At 37.1% G+C, this 18,995-nt stretch overlaps 1 protein-coding gene across 1 annotated transcript in view; it reads right to left on the reverse strand.

Moving 5' to 3' along the window:
- pcx (pecanex) overlaps nucleotides 1–18,995 on the reverse strand; it is a 621,557-nt gene that overhangs the window by 403,876 nt on the left and 198,686 nt on the right. Inside the window, exon 9 of the mRNA XM_090398640.1 lies at nucleotides 16,022–16,087. Coding sequence (XP_090254766.1) covers nucleotides 16,022–16,087 — 66 coding nt within the window. The remainder of the gene's footprint in view (nucleotides 1–16,021; nucleotides 16,088–18,995) is intronic.

Genomic DNA, 18,995 nt, shown 5'->3' on the forward strand with positions numbered 1-18,995 from the left:
AATTATTCCACTCACTCACTGCTCTCTGAGAGAAAAACCTAGCTCTTACCCCTTTCTTGGCTGAGAACAACCTTAACTTCCACGGATGCCCCTGTGTGCTCTCCCCGCCTTCCATATAACGAAAAATTTCATAATTTGAAATGCTATAACACCCATTCAAAAGTTTATAGACCACTATCATATCACCCAACTTTCTCCTGTTAACCAGAGTCTGTAATCCACATACTTGCAATCTGTCCTCATAATCTAAATCCCATAATCTGGATATAATCTTTGTAACTCTTCTTTGCACCCTTTTCACAGCTTCTTTATCCCCTTGAAACCAGAGAGACCAAATCTGCACACAGTAATCCAAGTGTGGTCTTATCAAAGCCTTATAAAGAGGCAATATTAATTCCTTATCCTTACATGTCAAGGTTCGCTTCAATGTAGAAATTATCCTCTGCGTTTTACTTGCAACTTTTACTATGTGATCTTTGAATTTTAAATTGTTATCCACCAATACACGAAGATCCCTTGCCTCTTCAGTTTCTTGTAGCATAACTCCGCTAATATAATATGCCACTGGTTCTCTAATCACGCCAAAGTGCATAAATTCACACTTACTAACATTAAATTGAGAGCCATTTTCGTTTGCCCAGATTTCCAGTCTATTCAAATCATTTTGTAACTGCTGAATATCAGTAGCATTCCTGATTGCCCTGCCTATCTTCGCATCATCAGCAAACAATTGCAAATCTGATGATAGACCCTGCTTGAAGTCATTAATGAATAGATTGAACAATACTGGCTCAAGGACTGAACCCTGAGGTACACCACTGGTTACCTTAAATCTGGGAGATTCACACCCACTGTATACCACTTTTTGATATCTGTCTGTTAACCATCCCCTGATCCAAGTCAATAGATTATATTCCAATCCCATATTCTTCAGTTTACGCAACGGCCTATCGTGTGGTATCCTATCAAATGCCTTAGAAAAATTGAACATTATCATAGTGTATCCATTTCCTTTATCCAACTCGGCTGTAACATTGTTATAAAATATGAGCAAATTGCTAAAACATGACCTTCCTTCAGTAAACCCATGCTGTTCCCCAGAGTATAGAATGATTGTCTACCCATTTCTGTATGCAAGTTCTTACTAACTTCTCTAAAATCTTCACTACCACACCAGAAATACTAATAGGTCGGTAGTTAGACACATCAGTTTTTGCACCACCCTTGTACAATGTAACTGTATTACATTCCTTCCATTCCTGAGCTGAGACTCAAGTTATACAAATGTGTGAAAGACCTAGCCAATTCAGCTGAATATTCCTGTAATATATGGAAATGGTATGGTGGTATAAAAGTCTTACAGTGGCTGCACTGCATAGTTCAGAAAGCCTGGACGGAGGGACGAATCCGAATGATTGGAATAGAGCTCTCATAGTACCTATATATAAAAAGGGAAATAAAACTGAATGTAAGAATTACAGAGTATTTCCCTACTGAGTGTTCTGGCAAGATCTATGCAAGTATACTTGAGAAATGGTTGAGAAGAATTGTGGAAGAAAAGCTTGGTGAAGAACAAGCTGAATTCAGGCCAAATAGAGGCTGTCAGGATCAGATCTTCACTTTATGACAAATAGTTGAGAAAGCATGGGAATATGACAAAGATCTGTATTTAAGTTTTGTCGATCTGGAAAAGGCATATGACAAAGTGCCAAGAGAATACGCTACAGTTATATGGTGTCAATGGGGCATTATATTAAGCAATACTTAGTCTTTATTTGGTCTCTCATTGAGGTCTCTTCAGTGGGAGCTCCACCTTTGCAACGAGTTGCCCTGGTGTTATACCACCTTACCCTAGTCCTGAGGATACTTTCAGGTGCAAACTTTGTTTGCTCACACTTGGATAAAGGATTAAACTAAATTTATTATACTCTAACCAAGTGAAAAATAAACTTTCAACACCTTTCTCTAAATCCAGAGTAATTTATTAAAAAAGAGTGGCACACCATTTGGCAACTCCTATAGATAGAGATGACCTGCTAAAGCTTCTGCCTGGTATCTCAACTTGGGCCTGGCTCCCACTGAAGAGACCTCAATAAAGGTCGAAACTAGTCTGGGTAGTAGCCCTTCCCTTAATGCATAACATTAGACATATCCGCAAGGAGATGTGTTTTGCATTATAGGAGATACTGAGACAGGAGTGTTGGTAGCTTGCTCCACCTTTGCAACGAGTTGCCCTGGTGTTGTACCACCTTACCCTAGTCCTGAGGATACTTTCAGGCGCAAACTTTGTTTGCTCACACTTGGATAAAGGATTAAACTAAATTTGTTTTACTCTAACCAAGTGAAAAATAAACTTTCAACAATTATAAGGGATATTTTTATGAGTTGCTAAAGTAGGAAAATGATAACAATTTTTAGCTCTTATCCGACTTTCCAACAATCTTAGTTTATTACAAAAAGCTTTGACATGTCCATGCAGTTCATGAACCAATTGTCCTTGTTTTTGCAATTTAAGATTCAGTTCGTTTAAGTATCGGTGACATCTACAAGGAATACTAAATCACACGCCCACTCATCATCTTTTACTTGGTTATTTGTGTTTCCTTTTATGTCCATAAAATCTGCAATGTCTTGCAGTCTTGTGTCTGCAAGTCCACAATGTCTTGTCTCAGATCAGAAAATCGTTTTAACATTTTACCTTTACTCAACCACCTCACTTCACAATAATAAAACACGTCTTCATAATCCAAAAATAGAGCTGCCAAATACTCTTTAAATTGGCGGTGATTAAGTGCAGGTGACTTAATAAAGTTAATACTGGCTACTACAACTTCCATAACATTTGTGTATTTAATCGATTTTGCACACAGATTTTGTTGGTGGATAATGCAGTTAAAATTTGTTAAATTTTCTGAGTGGATCTGCAGTTCTATTGCTTTTTCATGAACTGTTCCAATAAATTCCTTCTGTGCACCAACCATTGCAGGGGCTCCATCAGTGCATATGCCAGATAGTGAACTCCATTTAAACCCAAATCTCTCAAAGACTGTGTTGACTGTTTCAAATATATCTTCACCGGTAGTTGTTCCTTTTAACGGCTGAAGCGCCAACAATTCTTCTGTGATGTTGAAATCCGCATCAACTCCTCAAATAAATATTGCTAGTTGTGCTGTATTGGAGGCATCGGTGCTGTCATCCAAAGCAATTGAAAATGCTTCCAATCTAGCAATCTTCTCTTTTAAACTTTTTTTGATATCATCAGCCATAATTTCTATCCGTCGGACAACAGTAGGTCTCGGCAAACGAATATTCTCGAAGTCTTTTTTCTTTTCAGGACATATTATACTTGACATCCAGCAGACATTCTTTGATAAATTCTCCTTCACCAAATGACTTAGAATGCTTAGCGATTTTTTCACTTACCACAAAGCTGGCTTTGACAATGCTGTGGTGCTGCGTTCTTTGCTTGTTGAACATTTGCTGCTGGGTATCCAAGTTCTTCTTCAACTTCTGTATTTCATCTTTTCGTAGTTGTCCATCAATTTTTGGGTGATCTGCATGTCTCGAAGTAAAGTGTCTCTTCAAGTTGTATTCTTTGTTGACGGATACAGATTCGTTGCACAGCAAACATACAGGCAAACCTTTATTCAGAATAAAATAATAATCCTCCATCCAGTTGTCTTGAAATTGACGATTCTCTGCATCTACTTTTCTTTTTTTTGTAATAACCCCTGACATTGTCCCAAATTTATAAGCTATATTCAGAACTGTCAAACAAAACTGTCTTCTACACTGCAGGCACTGAACAGAACAGAACATCAATGCAGGCACTGAAACAAAGCACAACACCAACACAAGTACCGAACTGACACGTTGTAACACATTCACACACGCCACTAGTCAGAGTGAGAAAGAGACCTTGGTTGGAGAAGACATGGTGTGTTTTGTGCAAGTCATATGACATCAGCTTAATGTGAGTTAGTAGAACACACCATGTTTTCTCCCACCACGAATCAGACAAACTTCGCTGAAATAGATTATGGCCAGATCAAAAGAAGCAGAGGGCCAGATCCAGCCTGCGGGCTGCCCATATGTGGTTTAGACCTTTCCCATTTAATACGTATTAATCCATTTATCCACTCTGTGCTAAGTGAATACTCTGATGTGAAGAACTTGCACCTAGGGTCTGTATCTCTGTATGTGTTATACACCCCAAACCTCCATCCCTACAAAATAACCAATTGTATTTACCTCTGAATACTATCCACTGGTCAAGTGTCCAGCAAGTTGGCAAATCTTTCCTTTCGTTCAACGTATTAATATTATCGCATTGCAACTGATGGGAATCCTGTATTTCTGTGGATTGGTTACAGACGTCTTTCTCTTTAGAAACTACACACAAACTGTCATTACAAACTTATTTTGTATTATCGCTGTCATCTGAGCTATTTTTCTGTTTAAATAAAGTACCAATGTACTTATCCATAGTTGAAATAGTAGGCCTACATAAACACAAAAATATTACATGATTTTCTTTGTGCTTCTCACAATCATGAGCTCTGATAAACAACTGCTAATCTGCTGTTCTATTGTTGGTTACTGACTGTTGCACCAGAAAAGACAAAATATCGTAATGAGTCTGTCAAAATTCCACTGTACTAAGCTGCAATAATGTTTGCTTGTCAATCTCTGCAAGATATGCATTAGAGGAAGCCCGAAACCTTCGCGTCCCTTTCATCATGCATTCGTAATTATGCCTACACAACAATATAGGCATAATTACCGTAAAGGGAGAAAAGTCACAACTGAAAAATGTTTCGGGGCAGGGCCTTAGCTGAATTTAACCACTGGTATTAAAGATGAAAACAAGAATACTGTCATGTGTAAATCACTATTAGTTAAAAAAATTATAAGTATTTATTAATTATTAGTAGTAATATAAAGATCTCCGTGCGTATGTTATGACTTTTCACTTTAGAAACCTAAAAAGTGACTATTGTATACTTTACCCGTGACATGACTATAAACAATAAATTACACACAATAACCAAAGTAATTAACTTTAATGAAATTAAAGTACAGATATTTCTTACTGAAAATAACAGTACATCATCAGGGCATAGAAATAAGCAAATCTTGTAATCCTGTTTCTTTGATTTGCTTGTTTCTATGCACTGATGATGCACAAAAGTACAAATTTCAGTACAAAATATCTGTACTTTCATTTCATTAAAGTTAATTACTGTGCTTACTGTGGAATTTGTTATTGACTGTATACTTTATTTCTTGCCAATTTCTGAACTTTTGTGCATGTTTGTCTTGCCAAGAAAAGTGTGAAAATGTTAAAATTCCATGAAAATACAGTATATGATGACAGCTACACTTACTAGAAACAGAGCTGCCCCAGTGTAACCACCCTCCTAAGGCTAAAATGCTGATTTAACATACTGGAAAGAACAGTGATCTAAAAACATATCTATGTTTTATTATCAGTATACCTATATTCAATTTATATACATATCAACCTGAATATTCTTATACATAAATTATAGTTTTATACATGAAGTATAAATTTTAATCAGTAATTTTAATTTATTCAACTAATAGTCTTAGCATCCTGATTTTGCTGGAACAGCTCAAGTTATTATCATACATGTTTATCAAAAATTTTGGGGTTACATGAAACCTATATTCAGAAATTCAAACCATTAAATTACCACTTTCAGAAAAGGACACAAACATAATTAAAAATTAACTTTAACCATTTGTCCTGGTTTTTGCACAGCAAATAATCCCATTAACTAAAGATACGATATCTAACTTTTTTTCAGTTAACTAAAATAGGACATATTGTTCATTTACGAGTTAAGAAAAGAGATTCATTTTTTTTAGATGGATGCTTGTTTTCAATTAAAATAAGCTTTACATTTAAAATTAATGTATTTACTTATTAGTGGCTGCAGTAGAGAATTCATTTTGTGAAGAATAATTTATTTCAAATTTGAAACTTTTCTATTTAATTATTAATTAATAATTTTAATTTTACATTAAATATAATAAATTAAATAATAATTAAATTAATAATTTTAATTAATTATATTTATTCTGAAGTTAAACTTGTGCATGTTCAAATATTTTTAAACTGAATTGAATTTTATGGGCATATTTATATTTCTTTATCCTCAGGGGCTCACTTTAGTGAGTATGGGTGTGGCAAACCCGAGGTACCTGATGCTGGACCATGCCTTACTTCATGTAATATACATCTGTTATATTATCTGTAGACTGGTCCCTTCTCTTCCTCCCTTGATTCTTTCTTTCTTCTCTTCTTGCTCCTTCCCCTGAATGCTATTAGAGTATTCGAGGGGAATCTTTCCTGTTTTTTATGTCATTTCGTCTTGTGCTAACAGGACATTATCAAACACTGTAACATGATCAGGCCATCAAAAAATGTTCATACCGCATCGTCCGTCGCGCGGGTTACCAAGGGACGAGTTCGGGTTTTAGGCAGAGGGACCCATTCGAAAAATATGTTACAGTCTCCCTTAGACACCACTCCTCAGCACTCTGCTAGAGGAAACTTCATCAATTTTGCACTGCCCCTAAACACCTCCCCAAACTACCTGTTTGGGGAGGTGTTTAGGGGGCAGCGCAAAGAAATGGTTCTGCAAAAGGATGGAAATGGCAACGACAACGCCACCAGACTATGGCTTTAGGCAACTGGAACATCTCTCTGACAGGGAAGGAGTTGGAACTGGTCGAGGAAGCCAAGCGCTACTGGCTAGACTTAGTCGGGCTTTCTTCAACCAAGAGGAGAGGCTTTTGAACTGTCGACCTGGAAAAGGGGTGGAAGCTCTACTACTCTGGTGTGAGCCCGACAATGTCTGCTCAGGCAGGTGTGGAGATACTCACAAGCCCCCAGCTGTCAGACTGTGTTGCTGAGTGGATCCCATTGGGGGGATGGGTATGTGTGTTAAGGCTTCAGATGAAAAACCATGATTTGGCTGTGGTGCAAGCCTATGCACCTAATCTGGAGTCAGAATACTCTGCCTTCCTAGAGGAAGTGGATGCTGCTTTTGACAGGGTGGCAGACATGGAATCAGTCCTGCTAATGGGCGACTTCAATGCACATGTTGGAACTGATGACCAGACATGGAGGGGTGTGGTTGGGAGGAACGGTGCCCCTGACCTTAACGCGAATGGGTTGAAATTATTGGACTTCTGCTGTACTAACAGCTTGTCCATAATGAATACCTTCTTCCAGCACCGAGAAGTCCATAAGTATACCTGGTACAGGGATACACTAGAACAAAGGTCTCTGATTGACTTCTTTATAGACTCAGCAGACCTATTTTCCTCAGTGTTGGACGTTCGTGTGAGACGAGGGGCAGAATTGTCAACTGACCACCACCTTGTTGTGTGCACTCTACGGCTTCAGAAACCAGATGCTACCATCAATGCTGGTAGGCCTAAGCAGCTATACCGCGTGAAATGGGAGATATCGGAAAATGAGGCTGTGAGGAAGAATTTTGCAGATGACATTTCCTCCAGGTTCAAAGAGATTCCCAAGCATACTGCAGATGTTGAGGAGGAATGAAAGCTGTTCAGAACAGCTGTCACTGCCTCTGCACTCTCATGGTGTGGCAGAAAGCGGCTCGGCGTCGCAACGGGCAGTGAGAAAAGGACACCTTGGTGGAACCAAGAAGTCCAAAAAACTGTCCGGGCAAAAAAGGAGTCCTACCTAACATGGCTTAAAGTCAGGTCACCTGAGATGCGTTTGCGGTATGCTGAGGCACGAAAAGCTGCTGCTAAGGCAGTAAAGACAGTAAAGCAGAAGGCTTGGGAATCCTTTGGAGAAAGATTAGATTCATCCTATGCAAATGCGAACAAAGTATTCTGGCAGACCATCCGCCGCCTTAGAGGGAGGAAATCGTGCACAGCAAGGGCAATTAAGGCCTCTGATGGTGCACTTTTAACAACCGAGAAGGATATCCTTCACAGATGGAGGGAATACTTTGAGAGCCTTCTTAACCCGGGTGGCCCAGCAGTTGTGGACATCCAAGAGGTGCAGATCAGGGCAATGACTAGTCTCACAGCAGAAGAGGTCCATTTAGCAATAAAATCGCTAAAATCGGGCAAGGCTGCTGGCAATGATGAAATTCGGCCCGAAATGCTAAAAGTCTTAAATCGAGACGGTGTTCTCTGGCTGACTCGAGTGTGTCAGGCTGCTTGGATATCTGGGCGAGCACCAAAGCAATGGCAGACAGGCATAATAATACCAGTCTTTAAGAAGGGAGATCAGAAGGACTGCAGTAACTATCGTGGCATCTCTCTGCTCAGCCTGCCTGGGAAAGTGTATGCTAAGTGCTTGGAAAGACAGTGCAGGAGCATAGTTGAGTCAAAGTTCCAGGAAGAACAATGTGGCTTTCGTCCTGGTAGAAGCACATCTGACCAAATCTTCACTTTAAGGCAAGTCTTTGAGAAATCTTGGGAATATGTCAAGAATGTCTACACATGTTTTGTGGACTTGGAGAAGGCATATGACCAGGTTCCTCGGGATAAGCTTTGGCAAGTAGTACAAGAGTTTGGAGTGGATGGTCAACTATTAGCTGCCATCAAGTCCCTGTATGAATGCCCAGAGTTTTGTGTTAGGGTAAACAGCACAAAGTCTGAACCTTTCACAGTCTCCGTTGGCCTCCGCCACGGTTGTGTTCTGTCACCCCTCCTTTTCATAATATTTATGGACTGGATCGATAGGCACAGCCGAGGCAGTGAGTGTGTCAGAATTAGAAAATGTAGCATTGGACGTCTGCTTTTTGCAGATGACCTAGTTCTGCTTAGCTCTTCCACAGATGACCTCCAGCGGACCCTGGATAGGTTTGTAGCTGTTTGTGCAGATGCTGGAATGAAGATCAGTGTGGCCAAAACTGAAATGTTTGTGGTCTCAAGACAACCATCCCAGTGCACTCTAAATGTAAGTGGAGTCCCAATGAGACAGGTGGAGAAGTTTAAATACCTTGGGTCCATATTCACGAATGATGGAAAATGGGACGTAGAGCTAGATACTCGAATTGGCTTAGCAAGCTCAATATTGCGGGAGCTTGGCCGTTCGGTAGTATTGAAGTAGGAGTTAAGCCAGAAGGCAAAGCTGGCTGTCTTCAATACAGTCTATGTCCCCATCCTCACCTATGGTCATGAGAGTTGGGTAATGACCGAAAGAATGTGGACACGAATCAAAGCAGCTGAAATGAGGTTCCTTCGAGGGATTGCGGGGGCTGACAAAACTCGACAGAGTCAGAAGCTCTGCAATTCGGGAAACCCTCAATACTCAACCACTACTTCTCCGTGTTGAGAGATCACAGTTACACTGGTACGGGTACCTGGTCAGAATGCCACAAGAGAGGCTCCCTCAGCAGGCCCTCTTTGCCAAGCCAGAGGGTGGGAGGCCACATGGAAGGCCAAGGACTCGCTGGATAGACTATATCCAAAACCTTGGGTGGTGGGAATCCCACCAGAACACCTGAGCTTAAATCTCCTGAAAAAAACCACCAGGAAAAGAAAACATTGAAACCGTAGCTTTGAATGATTTTGATATAGACGTTATAAGAATAACTATTCACGAATGTTACGTGGTCGAGAAAAGATTGCCAACTATTCTGAAATTGATTCCTGTACTTAAAGAAAAAATTAATTTTCTTTGGAAAAGAGAAACTTTAAGGAAAATACTTCATGAAATTGGATTTTGTTTTAAAAAGTCCCAGAATAAAAGGAAACTTATCATGGAGCGAAGTGACATTGTTTTATCTAGAATGCAGTATTTGAGAGCAATAAAACGTTTCAGGGAGGAGAAAAGCCAATTGGATTGTATATCTAGATGAAACTTGGATTGATAGTAATTTACCTTATGGAAAATGTTGGCGGTCTAAAGAAGAACGTGGATTGCTACAAACTGGAAATGCCTCGCAGTGCATAATAATTTTGTGTGCGGGTGGAGAAATGGGTTTTTTACCGAATTCAAACTTACTATACAAAGCCAATTCAACTACTGGAGATTACCATGGGAAAATGAATTCTACGATCTTCGAAAAGTGGGCAGAAGAAAAACTGATTCCAAACCTTCCTAAAAATGCTGTTGTTATAATTGATAATGCTTCATATCACTCTATTCGATTAAACAAAGTTCCAAATTTGTCTAATAAGAAGCAAGTTTTTATGGATTATTTTTATTTTATAGAAAACTTTCTTAAAAATAAATTTAGTTAAATTTTTGTTTTATGCTATACCTTTTTTTAATTTTGTTAATACTCTATGTACATTTTTCCCAACTGTTATACAAGCAAAATAGTTACACTTTAAAAACAGCAATGTTCATAAAAGAAAAGCTAAATTTTCCGACCTGTAATAATAAACAAACTCATCCCAGAAGACTGATTACTCTATTATCGGAATGGATTCTCCTTTTTCTGACATGCGCAGAAGTGTCGAAGGATCTCTAATCGTTGGGCAAACTATACAAACCTTTTTAGGTGCAGGATCATTATATATATATATATATATATCATCATCATGCCTATCAAGGATTTAGGCCTACAGTGGACTATTCCAGCCTTTAGAAGTCATCGTTGAATCTCTTAAGAGGACTGCATCTAAAAGGTTTGTACCGTGTGTGTGTGTGTGTGTATTTGGTCTGGCAGTGGGAGAACTAGGGACCATTCTTGGTAACTGAGCAAGAGTGTAGTTAGCATGGGTGTGAGGACTAGATTTTTTGCTTGGAGAGTGGTGAATGAGTGGAATGGGTTGCCAGAGTCTGTTGTGGGTGCCATGACTGTGAATGAGTCAAAGCAAAGTATGATAGATATTGTGAGAATGTTGAACGTTGTTTGGCATGATATTTAGCATCTCCCTCGATGAGCATAAGGACTTCATGGAGCAGCCAACAATAATAATAATAATAAATATATACATTTTAACAACAGAGTTCAAAACCAAACACTGAAATCTCTGAAGAAAACACTAATTCAGCAAGAGAGGCAGTCCTGGAAAAGAAGAAACATATCAAAGGTTCCTAGAAAGTAAGCAAGTTGATGCTTTAATAGAATACTGAAAAAAAATGTGTGTGCGTGCGCGAGAGAGAAAGAGAGACGACTCAGAGGACAACTTGGTAAGAATATACAAGACAATTGTGAAGGTGACAAAATGTTGTTCTGGAAGCTATTGAAAAACAGGAAACAGTACTGTAAAAGGAATCAGAGATGAAAAATGCTACATGAAAATTTAAGTTAGAGATCTGGATACCTGTAATTTTCATTATATGCAGGGATTGCATTCTCAAGAATCAGAGTATATCAAAAATGCATAAAACGGGAGGCTTATGACATTGGATAATAGAGGCTGTATTTTCAAACAAGCCAGATATTCTGATCTGTTATGATTAATTTAATTGAAAATGCACCTATTTTTCATATATACTAAGGCATAAGAGTAATAAACAAAATATTCAACATGTATAAAGTGAATAACTATTAGTCGTTCTTTAATTTCAAATATTCACGCACCTTAATCGCATCTTTTTTAGCTGGCATGCTGAGATTGGTAACTGCGTTTTCAAGAATTGCTCACAGAAAACCTGACTTGCAGGTTTTAACTTCTGATTGCAGACATCCTTGTAGAATTTGAGTCATTTTCAACTCTCCCTTTTCACTTTAGAACTCTGCACGTGGTCAGAATAATGTTCTTCAAAAAAGAGCCATGGTCTGTTTATCAACTTAAAAGCTTGAGACATGACTTCCATTGGGAGAGTTTTCATAGGTTCAACTCCACAGGACTTGACTCGGATGATTCCTTACTAATGTGCTTTTCCATAGGTAGAAGATCTACATTGTTGAGTTCCTATTGGTGTGATTCAAACCACACTTCGACATTTTCTTTGTCCATTTCCAGAAATCCAATCTGACAAGCCATGTAAACAATGGCTTTTGGTTTTTGTGGGTAACATCATCCTCCAACTGCTTTCACGTAGGTACATAAGTTAACATATACACAGAAAAATAACGATAGAAACTAAAACTGGTGTGAAATAAATTTATTAGGTATAAAATTTTTGCCTACGTATCATAGACATCCTCAAATATGAAATTACAATTAAAGAATCATTTTCAAAAATCACCACTACATTATGTTGAATTTTTTCTTGGCAATTATTCATAAGACTATTACACTTTTTTTATATAATCTTTGTCAAGTAGCTTTATTTTATCCTCCTAATGAAGGTTACAGACTAGTCTGTAACCTTAATTTTAGCTTACTAGTTTTATTCCCTGAGGATGCTAATAAAAAAAGATTGGCGAAACATGTAGGAGGATAAAATAAAGCTCCTTGACATAGATTATATAAAAAAAGTGTAATAGTCACCACTACATTGTTAATAAAAGAACACATGGTCAGTAAAAGTCCAAATTATTAAAAAAAAAAAAAAAATACAACAACAAAATAATCAAGAATTTGCATAAAAATTATGTAATAATACTTCCTGTAAGGGGGATAACCATAAAGGCCAACAGATCTGTTTAAGCTTGGTCAGTGAAGAAGCCCCAAAAGAGCCTCTGCTACTACTAATGGCTCGCAAAAAGTTAAGCAAGTTTGAGCGTGGTTAGTAGCTGGAAGGGTATAATAACAATAATAATAACTGCTCTATAAAGCATCTACTTCTACATAAAAGTTAAGTTTTCTTCCATAAACTCTACATTGATTTGAGATACGAGAGGGGGGGGGGGCTGAAAGATTCTGATAATTACTAAGAACAAAAATGATATTAAAGCAACTGATATAACCACAAGAAACAACATATCTTAAAACCCCAGGTGTCATTAAATTGCATAATTTGTTCTTTTTCTTTTTATAAGAAGACATGTCAGAGGTTTTGAAGAAATTTGATGACAGAGGAGCAGGCCGTCAAGTTTTTTGTGATGCAAGAAAAGTCTGCAATTGAGGTTCACCAAACTTTGTGTGAGACTTTAGGGAACTGTGCACCAACATATCCAACAGTTGCCAAATCGGGTGCAAATTTTTGGCTCGTATTGTGATGTATTGAAACATGGCTTCATCACTATGACCCAGAGGCCACACAACAGTCAATGGAGTGGACACGCAAAGGTTCTCCTCGGCCAAAAAGTTCCGAAACCAAAAGTTAGCAAGGAAGGTTCTTGCCATTGTCTTTTGGAATGTGGATGGTGTAATCCTTACCACGTACCTCGAGAAAGGTAAAACCATTACAGCAGCAGATTATTCAACAGCTCTGAAGGGACTGAAGGAAAAACACCGGAAAACTGAGCAGAGGCATGTTACTTTTGCAGGACAATACATCAGCTCATGAAACCCAGCAGACAATACATAACTTGAGCTTTCAATGTCTGCCTCAACCAGACCTGGCTCCATCTGACTATTTTCTATTCCCAAATTTAAAGATTTGGGATTTATTTATTATATATTTGTGGTAAATTATATAGATAATTTACCACAAATGATAAAGTCACATTTGCAGTTGAGGACTGGTTTGTGCAACAAAAGAAAGACTGTTGGACAGCTTAAGCTGCAGTATGAATCTGCATGTTGTCATGAAAAAGCATGACCTCTGACGACAGCATTTGACAAGACACTTCAACATTAATTGTGAATTTTGCAGAAGAAGAAGAGCAAGATCTCTTTTCAGTCCTAGAAAACAGTGGCCATCATTTTTTGATCAACAGTGCTTGACTGAATTTTTGTGCTTTCATAGATGATGAATGGCACCACTGCATCGATTGTTGTTTTGACTCAACATTTGTGTACAAAATCCATGTTTCATAAGCAGTCATGATATGAAAAAAAAGTTCATTTCCTTCATTTCCGTGTAATGCTGCAAAGATTTTTGAGCCGATTCCACTGGTTGCTGTTTATGCACAAGAGTTAGCGTTTTTGGGAACCCATCTGACACACAGTTTCTTATAATCCACTTTTCTGTCACAATTTCATGAATGACTGAATGTGAAATTCCAGGAATTCAAAAGAAAGTTCCTTAATTGTGAAACTATGATTCTCGTGGATTTTTGTGTTCACTCTTTCCACCAAATTGTCTGTCACCACATTTGGCTAGCAACTGCACTCTTCATCGTGAACACTGCTGCACCCTTCTTTAAACAAATGACACCATTAGCTAACCTGTCACTCCTTATGTTAGGCCCATACACTTTATGCAGTCATCAGTGAATTTCTGCAGCATATTGTTTTCTGCCAACAAAAACCATATCACACCACAAACCTCACACTTTGAAAGACTGACATGAAATGAGTAGTAACATAAGAGTGGTAGAAAATGCTCAGAGGATGCAGTCAGGAGTATACATCAATAATTGCAATAAAAAGAGATATCAAAAGCCTCAAATTTGGCTTAAGAAGATGATATCCAACCAGAGATGCTCAAGTACAGAAGTATAAAAGTTGTATAGCTGCTACTGCATAATTCAGGCCAGGTTAAGTGATAAAATTTGTGACTATAATAATGAAATTCATGGGAAAATAGTGTGGCTATGCTTTGTTGATGATGCGTTTCCAATTTAGCCCCATGGGTAAGACACTCTGGATTCTTTTATCACTTACCTAAACAGTCAACATCCCAAAATTCACTTCACAGTAGGAAAGAAATCTAATAACTGTTTGCCTTTTCTTGACATATTAGTCATCTGCCTTCCAGATGGTTCATTTATCTTTTTCCATTTACAGAAAGCCGCCACACACAGGAAGATAGACATAAACAATCACATCATCATCCAGTCCACCTGTATGGTATCTAAAAACACTTATACACAAAGATAGGACTATTTGTTCTAATGATGCAGCTCTTTCCACCGAACTTAAATATGTTTGCCATACTTTCCTGGCCAATGGCTACAGCTCTTTCAAAAGAGATGAAATACCACATGACCCTCCTACTTCATCCTCCTCAATCACACGAGCAAAACACCACTACTTCTATTTTCTATGTCAAAGGAACATCTGAAAAGACAGCCAAAGTACTAATAAAATATGACCTTCACAATGGTCATATTTTATTAATACTTTGGATGGAGTTAATCCTTAGGAAATTAGTAATTCTGATCTGCTTTCCTAAGGATTAACTCCATCTCATAGCATATCCTGAAGTGTATGAAGTTCCCTGTGACTTGGCCTACTATGGACAGACAGGAAGATATGTTAATTTGAGGAGCATAGGGAATACATTGATTACAAGTCTGAAATTGCAGACCACACTTTGGATACCCCCCTTCATACATGATTAGATGGAAAAAAAAAAAACAATCTGTCATATAGAAATCATTACACGTCAGAAAGAAGAAAGAAAATTTTTAGATTCAGCAATTGCTATGAAGCATTCCCTTAACCTGAACAAGTATGTTGCCTCTATTTGCCAAAAAATTTGAGGACTATTATCTTAAGATCAACTCCATAGCTGTAATACTTCTTTTTTACAACATTAGAGGATGCCAAATTGGGACTTCAGATCTTTTGTCCATTACAATTCAAATTGTTTCACTTAATGTCACATGTAAACTGTAATATGTTGTTTAGTGATCTGAGCACACTAGTTTGTAATCCAGCAAAATATAAGCTTATAAATCTTTTTAAACCAGTTTATAAACCTCTTTTTATAATTTAGTTCATTTGGTGTTTTAATATCATTAAAATAAGTTATGAATCAAAATCTAGATGGACTGATGCAGTCAGAAGCCTTAGAAAATAGAAATATAAGATGTGGCAATATTGGCATGCTGACAAGTGATAAAATTGAGACGAAAATTCAGATGAAAATTATTGATAAGAGATTAGTAATAATGAAACTTACTCATGTGTTACTGTTATATTGTCCCATACAAATTGAAGGTGCATATATTAACTGTTAATATATGCAGCCTCAATGTTAACATATATAAATTATTAACTGTTATGGATATTTTAATATTATACTGAGAAACAAGAACAATTATACCTTTGGCAGGACTACTATCTCCTACTGCTGACACAAGCTCATTTTCTTGTTCTGATGGCATCTTTCCTGAAAAATTAAAATTATTAATTATTCAAAATTAGCATCTCAATGAAACAAGTTTGAAAACTGCACTATAATCCCTATCATAAAAACATGCCACAATGTTAACGTTACAAATTCATTAATTTGTAAATTTTTCTAATTAATGGTTTTTGGTTCAAATCAGGATAGTTCACAAACGTACATGTATAAAGTTTCTCCAAAAAAAGGGGTGGAGGGAGCACTATTAAAAGTTGCCTAATGTAGAGAACACATTTTTTAAAACAAAAGTTTAAAAAAAAAAAATCACCTTTGGCACACTTCTCTAAACACTCTTACTAAGCCCGTTTTCAATTAGCATATTTGGACTTGCTAAAAATGACTAACCGAATACGGTACTGTTTTCTGCATTTTGATCACCTTGTGAACTAGCATTTGCTCAACATTAGCATCTTCTTTGAACTGATTATACTATACTTGAACTCATTCCTCATCAGGTAGATTAATGGATTCAACTAAATACTTATTCCACATTGAATCGGTACCTTGATAGCGCAGTAATGAGGGTTACTGGTGCCTATGATATTCTTATGCTGCTTATGCGGCTTTCTAAAGGAGGGTGACAAGCAAAAATATAAGGAATAGGAAGCAAGAAAAAAAAATACTGTTATTCTATATTATTCAAATGGTAACACTTACAAATCATTCAGCTCACAGTGTATTGAGGGATTGCATCATCAGATATCCTCACTTCTGCGAATTATATTATTTGTTTATACTATTAGTTAACCAAGCAGAGTCCCTGTTATCAAGCTGGTGAAAACTGTCAGAACTAGGATTGTTTTAGATAAGAGTTTTTTTCTGGATAATTTAGTTTTATAGGTGTTCTTTCATGGGTTATTGAAATTTTGAGAATTTATTATTTTATTATTATGTGACACCTTCATCCACACTTGTAAAAAATTCGAGGAAAAATTAAGTAAAAGTATTTTAGAAATTCTATCCATTACATCTTGGATATAAAGAAGGGTTATTGCACCTTTTTTTTTTTTTTTTTTTTTGCTTATTTGTGATTGTAATACAATCACAAATAAGCAAAATGTTCTGAGGGATGAAAAACCCGAGTTTCCTGGTGAAAAAATCCTGACACCGGTTAACTCACTTTTAGTCGAAAGAGACCAAATAAAGGTTCCTCACATCATGGATGGGAATCGAACTCAGGTCTGACTGAGCTATGGAGGTCTAAAAGCACCTCCTACACCTGCAAAAAAACCAGGTCGATAAAATCCACTATTCATACATAATGTAGGAGAAAGAGAATAATCTGAAAATATTTGCATATCAGGACATGTTAAATAACAAGAAAAAGAAGAGAAAACACAAATCCAGATTATACGTGTGGATAGGCTTATGTGTTCGGCAGACATGTTGTAATAGGTTTCATGGTATGATAAGAACACAGATGGTTAAGAAAATAACCATCTATTAACTTAAAAGCTAATATTTCGCTGGTATTATATCCAGCATCTTCAGAGCACACAACACAGAGTTTGTTACAAATGCAAGACAACCACAATATTTCAAAACTTTTTTTTTTTTTTTTTTTTAAACCTAGATGGTGCCATATTAGGACTTTAGTCTTGTGTTGCACGCTGCAATCACTTATACTAGCCCCACTGTTACACCGGATTATGGTTGTCTTGCATTTGTAACAAACTTTGTGTTGTGTGCTCCAAATACACTGATATCTAACAAACTTTTCCAAAGAAATATACAAAAAAGTATGCAAAACTAGCATAGAAATGAAAAGTAGTAAAGGTTTATCTTAAAATTATAAGGTCTTTATATGGGAACACATAAAAATTCCAACATAACCAACAAAAATCTCAGAAGCCTAAAACAATTCTTTTGTGAAATATTACTTAATTAATTTTGAATAGAAAGTGATTTTTTTTTCATTCAACGTACAGTAGAAATACTTTTTTTTAAACTACTTTTTAGACTTCCGGCTGAAATTTATAGCATTCTGCAAAACATAGCTTCTTGAAAATAATTTAATATGATTATCCCAATTATTTCTGTTGCAAAAAATTAAAACGTATTAAAGCAATTTATTGGCAAGTTTGTGTCCAGTATAAATTAAAAGCCTAACAACAATGAAGAAACATGGAGGAAGCCATGTTCACACCATCTCATCTGGCTCTTCCATTCCAGTTGCACAGATCAAACATGTAGAGAGGCTGATTCAATTGCCATCACTAATGACCTTACACAAACAGTACACATGCCTACCTGAATATAACACACAACCCCACCCACTCTCCAGATACCTTGGACTTCTTCCTCACTGGTGACCCATCCAAATACACTGTTAATGTAGTCTGGCCCCTAGGTAGCTCAGACCACAATCTCATGCTGATCTCTTCTAGTATGAAACAACACAAACATTCAGATCTACGCACTGTATGGCATTACAAGAAAGCCAACTGAGATGATGTAGTCTGGAGTAAGGTAGCTAAGACCACAATCACGCAGATCCATGCATTGTATGCCACTACAAGAAAACTATGTGGGATGATCTCTGTAACTACTATGCCACATTTCCACAGAGAATAAATTAAAGATGTCAAAAAATTATATTCTTGGTTTAATCCTTTCTCCAAGTGTAAGTAAACGATGTTTACGCGTGAAGTATCACAAATGGGCTATTTTTATATACAGGCTATTCACATCAATTGCCTTAATATCCCATAATACAAAGCACACACCTTTTCAGACATGTATAATACTATACATTATAAGAAGGGCCATGCACAGACTGGTTTCGACCTTTACTGCGGTCTCATTAGTGAGAGTCAAAACCAGTCTAGGTAGTGGCCCTCCCCATAATGCATAGCATTATACATGTCTGAAAGGGTGTGTGCTTTGCATTATG

This window comes from Typopeltis vanoorti, chromosome 10 (assembly GCF_054136105.1).
Source record: "Typopeltis vanoorti isolate ZY-2024b chromosome 10, IOZ_Tvanoo_1.0, whole genome shotgun sequence".
NCBI lineage: Eukaryota > Metazoa > Arthropoda > Arachnida > Uropygi > Thelyphonidae > Typopeltis > Typopeltis vanoorti.